This window comes from Egretta garzetta, unplaced genomic scaffold (genome assembly GCF_000687185.1).
Source record: "Egretta garzetta isolate BGI_Z169 unplaced genomic scaffold, ASM68718v1 scaffold230, whole genome shotgun sequence".
Classification (NCBI taxonomy): domain Eukaryota; kingdom Metazoa; phylum Chordata; class Aves; order Pelecaniformes; family Ardeidae; genus Egretta; species Egretta garzetta.
In genome coordinates this window covers 2,029,026-2,038,770 of record NW_009258281.1, presented here as the reverse complement: position 1 = coordinate 2,038,770, position 9,745 = coordinate 2,029,026, and the positions used below count along the sequence as shown (strand labels likewise).

The following is a 9,745-nucleotide window of genomic DNA, read 5'->3' as shown; positions in this document are numbered from 1 at the left end:
TATGATTTGGTTAATTGCAAGATATAATGGGTGGAAGAAATGAACAAGGTGATATGGAAGGGTGATCCCACAGTAATAGCAGCACACACTCTACTTGGGGCTTGCCAGCTGCCTTGCCCTCATTAGGAGCACAATGTTTCCTGAGTGTTAGAATGACAAGGAGCATCAGGAGACTAGTAAAAGAAACAGTATCTTGGCAGCTGGGAACAGGAGAGGAACGGGAATACTTAGGACATGAGGCATGAAAGGCAGGTATCCTAGGTGTTACCTGTATAAACATCAAGCCTTTTCCTCCTGTATTTGAGTCTCTTCATGTGCCTTTGTCTAGGCGCAGACAGCGAACTTGGTGCTGGAAGATGGGATGAAGATGAAAGGCTATTCTTTTGGCTATCCATCCTCCACAGCAGGTGAAGTCGTATTCAACACTGGTCTTTCTGGGTAAGGCAAGAGCACATGAGATATAAGCACCAAAACTTCTCTAGGAGCTTGTTAAAATGTGAAAGCTGCTTTTTCCAAGCTCGTAGGGTCCCGATTCAAACATATAGGTTTCTGTATAAGAAAACGCTATAGTCTGGGGATACAGAGAGAGAGACAGTTAATGAAGAGAACTTCAGGCAGTCCTCTTGTGTCCTACCATTTGTGGTGTGAGCAGCTTTAAAGACTGATATAACTAACCATGATAGTGAGGTATGTAGGGATCTGGTCACTTCCCATTGAAATGCAGCCATTGCTGAGTCAGAGCAGAGGAGCTGTCTTTGTTCTCCCTCCAGTGCCCTGATCAAATATAAAGGTTTGAAGCATCTGCAGCCTTCTGGATAATGGAACTTGGCTTCTGAGTAAAAAATTTTTAAATCATGAGGTTCCCAAGTTGGTCACCTATATGACCCATCCCTTACCACAGTTAAGGATGCATTTAAACTCTGTAGCCTTTCCAGCTAAAGGGTAGAATCAGATTCATGCCTAACCTAGCATGACTGTCTGTCCTCTTGAGTGATGGAAGCCGGTGGCTGACATAGGAGGGCAGCCAAATGCTGCTGGTGCTTTTGTTGAACTGCTTGAACAGAGGAAATCTGCCCAGAGAAATGAGGCTTTTGGTTAGGAGAGGGACATGTCCCCGGGGAGGTGAGACAGCTCTAAGGTTGTTGGTGCTTGAGCTTTTTCTGCAGTCATTCATAGCTGTCTTTGCCCAGCTGCCTTGCATTCCCCAAATTCTGTTCTACTTTGGGGAAACCAGTACTCACAGGATGAGGTTTTAAATGATCTCATTGGTGAGAATGTTAAATTGCTGTGGAGGGGAATCTGTTTGCAAAGTTTTGCATTAGGAGGCAATTATTTAAGTATTTTGACAGCACTAATTACTGGCTGTGTTAATATACCTGCCAACAAGCAACTGTTTAATATAGATCAGAATGATGGAGGGCACCAGAGTTCTCTTCTCAGTGATAGATTATGGGCAATAAATCTCGTCACATCACAAAAGTCAAGGAGGACCTGATGGATTAATTTCCTCTCCACATGTTACTGTGGCAGCAGAAGCTGTGTTTGCTCATTTTCTAGTAATTTGGAGAGGATGCCTGTGAGAGAGAGATCTCTTCTGTGCTGAGGAGCATATGGGCATGGAGGGACCATTCAAAATGTAAGGTTGTATCTTCAGAGCGTTCTCCAGGAACGTGACCTTGATTGATTGATTCGGAGAAGTGGAGGATAAGAGTTTGTAGCATTGTTGCAGATCGTAAAAGTGACAGATTTGCTACCAGTCCAGGAGTTGCTGTCCAGTGAAAAAAAACCCTGTAGCTCTGCCTAGTGCTCCTGAGTGCAGAGATCCAGACCTGATGTATCCAGAGGCACTCAGTTGCCTCTTTTCATTGACACAGGAAGAGGCTAAGTGCCTGCGTGAGGGAGGTGCCCAGGGTTGGGGCCTTTTACAGCCTGGCTGGGCACATGGCATTGTGTCAGTACAGGGAGCAAGAGGCTAGTACGGGGATGATTTTGCCTCAGACCACTGCTTTCTGTGAAGTGGGTGTTTCTAAATGCTGAGTGGGGTCAGCATGGGCTCTGTACTGGGATGATTAATATGCTGCTCTGCACCTTGTCTCCTCATCTGGACTCCCACGTTCTGATTCATGTCATAGAACTGGGAGGCAAAACACTTTATGTGTGTACAGCTTTCAGGCTTGAAGTAGCTGAAGCTGACTGAAATGTTGTCATATTACTCTGCAATAGAGGGCAGAGAGCACTGTTTGGGGGTGTGATGTTGAATTCTCATTAGAAAAGCATGAGGATGAACTTTTCAGAAACATTTGCTCAAAAAAAAAATTCCTAGTGTCGCAGCCATCTGTTTGGCATAGGAACAAAAAGGAAGAGAGGAGATTTCCAATTAAGAAAGAAGAAGAATTACAACCCATAAAATGTTCCCATGTTTGAAACAGCTCAGTAAATGCATTTGCCTCCAATAAGTCTGCATGTGTTTCCCATGATATTCTAGTGAGAGAACTGATTGACGGGAATTTACTGAAATCCAGCAGGCCTTTGGGCAGGCACAGCAAGGATTAGACCTTACAGCATCTTTGGAGCTCATGTTCCCATCTGCTCCTCTGTGCTCCACAAGGCGTTGTGCCTGCTTAAAGGGCATTGTGTCTCAGTGCAGAGCTGTGCCTTCATACCCCAGCCAAACCCAATGGCTCTCTGTCCTTGTTTGCTGATTACAAATAACATGCAAAGGTTAATTACATTAGCTTTGTCACTAACAAAGAGTCTTTTGGAAGCATAACCAATTGACTCAGAAGGAGAGAGCAGTGCCAAATGTGTGCATGCCATGCACTTACTGCAGTTCTGTGATCACACTGCACTTTGCGTGATTGTTTACCTGCAGCAGGAAGTATAGATTTGAACAGCAGGAGAGGCTTACCTGGAAATATTTAATGGCCGTTGTTCATTCGACATGTCATTTCTCAGAGCTGGCCGGTGAACTGCGTTGTTTATATCTACCTGCAACCATTCCAGGTTTTATGAAGAGTTTCCCAATGTTTGACAATTAATCTTCTGGCAGTAAGTCCGATGTTCCATAAAATTGTCTCTCATGACTTGCTGATATCTGGTAGATGGCTGCAGTTGCCAATTATGTATTGTTTAAACAATAAAGATGATAATAAATTATATTTTGTATAGGGCAGATTCATCCTGAAGTGTCTTTATGCATTTGGCTAAATATTGTGTGGATAACTTCATCTGTTGCTAAATTACAGCTGCTTTTGGGTTGAAAGACAGCAATTGTTTAATGGATTGCTGCAACAGTATGCTACAGTATAAGGGAGAAAGTGAAGGACTGCATGTTAATTTGAAGCTGAAGAATAGGAGCATGGACATGTAGACCATGTTTATGCTGTCCCCCTTTTTGGGGTTGAAAGTGAGACTGGGTCTACTGAATCCAGAGCTTTTACTTTGCAAAATCCTAGGTTTGATCCTCCACTGCAGAAGAATGTTCCACCACGCTTTTAGATGTCTCCTTGCTGAGAAGGGTATTCAGGCAGGTGCTTGAACAAAGTTGCTGTTCCTGAGGCTTCTGTCTGGGCTAAAGATACAAGGATGTGCTCTGGGGCCTTGTGACCAGGGTGGACTGCTGAATCCCAAAACATTGCCCTCAACTTACCTTCCTCAGAGATACACAAACCAACTTCCAAGCACTTAGGAGTCTTGTCAGGAGAAATGTATGGTGTCCTGTGGGGTGGGAACCTGGAGATTGCCTAGAAGAGAGGCCAGGCCTCTGCTGGCAGAAGCTGCAGAAGTGGTACCATGACAGGGTTTGTTGACAGAGCAGGTAGGAAAGAAGAACCCAGAGTAGTAGTGAGGAATCACAAAGATGATTCACAGCTGCTTCCCTGATCCCCAGACAGAAAGATAGGCATAGATTTGTCTACCTGCTCCCCCACAGAAAGAACAGTTACAGCCCTGAGCATCTCAAGATCAGCAAGCTCCAGACTGTGGAGGGGACCAAGTCTGGGCAAACAGCTCTGTTATCTGTTGGCTTTTCAGTTTGAGCTTTCTGTTGCCACTGAGATGGGTGAGTTCTTACACTTCGTGGAGGGAAGGACACAGCAATGACAAAGCACTGCCCACAGGGTATGCCCAGGGAATGGCCAAGCCCAAGCTGTTATCTGTGGGTCAAGTGATATGCCATGCACTTACTGTGATCACTCTGCACTTTGTGTAGTTGTTTACCGTATGTTAAATCACAAGAAGTCTGAGTTTGTTAATAGCTCCTGCGCTTTTCTTAAATGAAACATGAGAAGCCAAAGCCTTTCCTTGTTCTCAGTGTCAAATGTTTAATGAGAGATGGCAAAGTCAGGGCAGATTCACAGATGTGTCTGCTTTTATACTGAGAATGCTTCCACATGAATACCATTTCTGTCTTTTTGTCATATGGGAATTCAGACCTGTCTTGTTTTCACTGGCTCTTTCATTTTCCTTTCAACTCTGGACCAATGTACTTTTCTTCTGTTGCTTCTTCATCTAGATACACCGAAGCCTTGACAGATCCCAGTTACAAAGGACAAATTCTTACACTGGCTAACCCCATAGTTGGGAATGGTGGAGTGCCTGACACAGCTGCTTTGGATGAAATGGGCCTCAGGAGGTTTCTGGAGTCTGACGGGATCAAGGTAACAGTGGGAGATGCAGAGCTGACCAAAGGGTGGCGTTAGTAGCCTGAGTGTGTCTGTGCGTGCGTGTGTGTGTGCAAGAGTTTACTGGCACCCTCACAGAAGTTAGAAGGAATTGATGATATTTACCCTTTCTTTTTCTTCTTCTGGATATTGTCCTTTGGAGGAATGGTGGCAAAAGATAATCCATCTTGCTTTCTGGACAAGGCCATGTGCTGTCTGAAAGCAGTGTATTTCCCATCAGTGATAGACATGCTACAGTTCTTGGGAACTGCTGTCCTGGATGGCTTTTCTCCCACATTCCCTTCTGCCTCGTATTTATCTGTGCTCGCCCAGGACTGGTTGCCACACGGAGATAAAATGCCAGTGAGAATGAGAAGTTTCTGTGTGCTGAGACTTTTTTCTATGTGCCTGTACTACCACAAACAGAGGTGGTGACAGTTGTGTGCAGAAGGCTATACATACTAGTGCGGAAACCAGTATTTACACTGTGGTGACAAGGGATATTGGCTAGGAGCAGGGCTGTGTTTGTGCAGTGGTGGCAGTACTGAAAAATGAAACAAACCTATGTAATTGCAGAACCAGTGAAATGCGTTATCTGTCCTGAGGTGAAACGACTCCTTTATAAACTATCTAACTCCACTGGAAAATGAAGCTGACTTTTGAAATGAAATGTCACTTAGAAGTTAAATGCTTTCTTAAACAAAAAATGAATCAAAATAAAACATTTTGTCTTGTCTTAAATTTCCATTTTCTTTCTAATGAGAAGCATTTTCTCAGTTCAATGCAATTTACAGCCTTGGTTACCTGGAAGCCACATTATTCTATGATTTCATAAGTAAAAGGGCCCAGGTACAATCATGACAGAGCATGAAGTCTTTACCCCTTTGGCAAAGGGGTAAAGGGGTAAGGGTACCTGTTCTGTGCAGTTCCCCTGTGAAAACTCAAATTTGCTATCTTTTTGTTATATAAGAGCAGCTGTACCGTGTCTGCCTAGCCTTGTGTCCTGTCTGTGATATGGTTTGCAGTGGATGAATACTGAAAACTCAGAAAGTACAGGGCAAGTACAGAAAATTACTTTTCTTCTCTCCGCAGGTTTCAGGTTTGCTGGTGCTGGATTACAGCAATGAGTACAGCCACTGGCAGGCTGCTAGGAGCCTGGGAGAGTGGTTGCAGGAAGAACAGGTGAGCAATCTAGGGGTAACTACATTAACAGACCTGTATCTGTGGGAACAGGGGAAAGAACTGCTGGCTTTGAGCTGGTAACCACTCTTTTCCAGTCTGTGCTGGGCTCATTCTGTGTTCTTTAGTTCTCTGATTCTTCATCCCTTTCTCTTTTTCAGGGTGCAGTGATATTTCCAAGATCTGTCCAGAATGAATGTTAATTAAAAGGGAATATTTGGTTCTCCATAACAATGATACACATAAGGCTATATTCTAGTCTCTCATCAAATGTTTCTGTAGTGCTGCTCCTAGTGGTCGCCATGGTCATACCCTCAAGAGCTGTTAGCTGCCAGAACCCCACTGACTTTGAAGCCATGGGAGTCAAGGATGTGTCGGTAGACTGCCACTGACTTGTGACAGCTGAGAGGGTTAGGTGCTCGTAAGTAAGGCAAAATAGTGCTCAGAAATGAGACAGATATTTGCCACATGAGCTTTTTATTTTGTGCTTTTCAGTGCAGAAAGTAGATTTGTAGAACTAAGCTATTTATGAGTGGGAATAGGGAGGAGAAGTGAAGAACTGGAAGTGAGGCAGCCTTGGTAATAGTGCTGCTAACAGCCAGAGATCCTTAAACAAGGATGTGTTCTTCTCAGCAAAGTGATCATCTGGCTGCTGTCTTCCCTGTCTTAGCTGCTTGTTCTCTAATTTACCCTTCTCTTGTGTTTTCTTCAGGTGCCTGCACTGTATGGGATTGATACCAGAATGCTGTCCAAATTAATTCGTGACAAGGTATGATCTGCTTCCCTTGATCCAGTTGTTATTGCTGGGCCCTTTTTCTACCAGTGCGGCACACCTGGGGTAGCCATGCTACCGCTGGGCTGCTTTGACCGCAGATGCTGTTCAGGTCCCCGTGCTCTTACAAAGGCTTTGTGTCTTCTGTACAGCTGAGGCCATGCTCTGATCCCAGGGAGCCCCCCTCTCCTTGGCTGTGCTCTGTGTTTTCTGTTCTACATAAGTAAACCAAAACAAGCTGATGTAAGTGAAAGGCCTCAGGTAGCTGTGTCAGACTAGTGTGTCAGACACAACAGGTAGTGTTGTCAACTACATGTAGCTTCAGATAGAAACAGTCAGAGAGAGCAAGAACTCTGTGAGATATTGTAGATATTAGTTCACAGACAGCACCACCTCTGGTCAGTGGAAATTCTACTCCTCAGAGACAAAGCAATGCCTACCACAACCTAAGCTGGATTCCTTTGGCTGAAGCCTGTTATTATTTTGAATAGTCATTACTTTTCTTTGGTTTCCAAGAGCTGACAATTGAAGGACATGAGCAGGATTATGTTACCGAAAGGAGGTTAATGTTAAGGTACATTTCACACTAGCTAAAACAGTAATCAAAGCCAGTCTGAATGTAAACGTGCCTTGGAGGCTCTTCTTTTGTAATGGATTATTTGAAGCTGCTCTTTTCTTTAGGTGGTCAATTTGCAGTCTGCAGTCCAAGCCCGCACCCCCTTTCATTCCACAAAGCAAAATATGAATGACCCAGCTTGACTAGAGGAATATTTGTAGAAATTAATTCTTATGGGAAGACAGGGCATTGTCCTGCTGTTATAGACAGCAGACAAGTGCAGTTTAATACAAGAGAAAATGGCAATACATTTTCTACTTTCTTGAGACATACTGTTTAATAGATCAGCGTTCCTTTCATCCAAAGTAAATAAGCTTTCGGTGTTTATCCTCTAACTTAGCAGTGTATGGTAGTAATGCCCATTATAGTGGGACTCAGAGTGGTATTGGTTATGGCTTTTAAAATAGTGCATAATGTAGCCTTTTCTCCCAGTTTCCTCAGGTTGAAAAAAACAACTTAGTATTTCACTCCACGTGTGTCTATAAATCAGGGGTGAGAACAGGGTTTCATTATGACAAATGCAGAAATGAGCAGTGACTCGTTGGACTCTAAAGATAAATGCAGGGCACCATCTGGCTGAATAATCTGGGAGAGAGGTAAGACACACAGGGTTCCTGTTTGAGAGCAGTGGCTTTAGGGCTTTGTCATCAGCATTTATGGGACTGACTGCATGGTGGCACTCAGCAGTTTCTGTGATTCCCAAGAACCTGACTTGTTTAAGATGATGCTGACCTCTTCAGCTCTGTCCCACACAAAGCAGGCTGGAGTAGTTTTTGGTGTAAGGTTCTCCTCAAGATGTCAGCCACTGTTAAGAGCAAAACTCTGTCTTTAAAACTTACCCTTAGTAGCGCACATGGCAATGTGAGGTGCTGGCTCTTTTCTTGCCCTAGGAAAATGGCAGTGATGCTTCAGGTATGGCCAACCATGGAAGTATCACATGGAAGTATTGCTAAACCCAATGAGCAATCCTGGTGTGCCTCCTGGACTGATGTCCGCAGGGCGAGCTGAGTTTAATTTTTATCATGAAAGTGTTATGCGTTAAAAGTTGCAACAAAACACTGACTTCCTCTGTTTTTCTTTCCCCTTCCATCCTTGAAGTTCTGCATTGCACACCCTGTCCCCATGCTGAGAAAAGGTTAACCCTACATTAATCCCACTTATTCCAGGAGTGGAGCAAAGCCAAAACAGGAATTTTGCACTGTGAAATTTAATAAGCAGAGGGTGGAGAAGGATAGGTGCTGTCAGAGCAAGAGTGTCCTATCTTCTGGGAGGTGGTACCAGCAATAAAGAGTAGCTCTTGATGGAAGTGATTTTTTTTTTTTTTTTAACAACTAATTCAGAAAAGGGCTCTGCTGTACTTGTAGCTATCCACAGGAGGTGGCTGAAGACCTCACAGTGGGTTTCCAAAACCAAAATGCTTCAAATGGCTTTGTGGATTACTCCCAGATCTACACAACGGTTATTTGGGGATCTGAATGCTGATTCTCTTGGAATACAACCCGTTTTACTGTCACTAGACAGCTTGCCAAACTGCCTGTTAACAAATTTTACTGCTGACAATGCCTTCCCCCTGAATGATGGATTTTAAACAGATTTTTGATACTGAGGAAGGCTCATAAATTTCTGAAGATGCTAGAAATGGTTATAAGCCGCTGAGAAACCACCTCTAAACAGCTGTTCCAGTTGCTGTGCCTGTCAGCACCTTGTCCCAGTGTTCACAGCTTCTCCTTTGCTCATGCTTTGTTGTTATTTCCACAGGGCACGGTACTTGGGAAGATTGAATTTGAAGGTCAACCCATGGATTTTGCAGACCCAAATAAACAAAACTTAATTGCAGAAGTTTCAACAAAGGTGAGAAGTTCTTCTGTAGTCCCAGAGCTGTACACTCCAGGTAGTAACTGCTCCCCAGTGGCACGAGCACGAAGCAGTCTGCAACAGACTGGTTGGTGAGCAAGTGGGAATTTGAAGCGTAGTCTCTATCCAGCCTTGGATTTACAGCAGTAACTAGTTACCTGGGATGCCATTGGAATACATAGGCTGCCTTGCAAATCTCACCTTTGGGGATCTTGCCAACTCATGCCAATGCCTCCACTGTATTTTGAGTCAGGGCCTTGTTGTGACACAGAAGGATGGCAATTGCATATTGAGGTTGTGATCTATGATTGCAAGATGCAGGTGGAGCCATTTTGAGCAGTAACTCAAAAATAGGTAAGGTTGCTGTTGCTAAAATCTGCAATTACTAAGACAGAATTACTGTAAAGATGCTGCAATAGCTTCTAAAAGGGAGATATAAGAAGATTAACGGAGCTTTGGTGGTCTCATTATGTTTATAACTTCATTTTATAGGCTTAAAAAGCAACATCACAAATAAAGCTGAAAATGAAGTAAGCTGTTCAATGTTGGTAATTACCGGACACGATAATCTATCTGTTTCCAAACAGCTATTTTAATGTAAATCAGGATACAGTAAGATCAAGACTCTGCTTATCAATTGTATATTAGGAGTGATTGATTCCT

General features: G+C 43.6%; 1 protein-coding gene across 1 annotated transcript in view; it reads left to right on the top strand.

Moving 5' to 3' along the window:
• Positions 1-9,745, top strand: part of CPS1 (carbamoyl-phosphate synthase 1) — a 93,678-nt gene that overhangs the window by 8,195 nt on the left and 75,738 nt on the right. Inside the window, exons 2-6 of the mRNA XM_035891962.1 lie at positions 329-438; positions 4,514-4,658; positions 5,754-5,843; positions 6,553-6,609; positions 8,987-9,079. Coding sequence (XP_035747855.1) covers positions 329-438; positions 4,514-4,658; positions 5,754-5,843; positions 6,553-6,609; positions 8,987-9,079 — 495 coding nt within the window. The remainder of the gene's footprint in view (positions 1-328; positions 439-4,513; positions 4,659-5,753; positions 5,844-6,552; positions 6,610-8,986; positions 9,080-9,745) is intronic.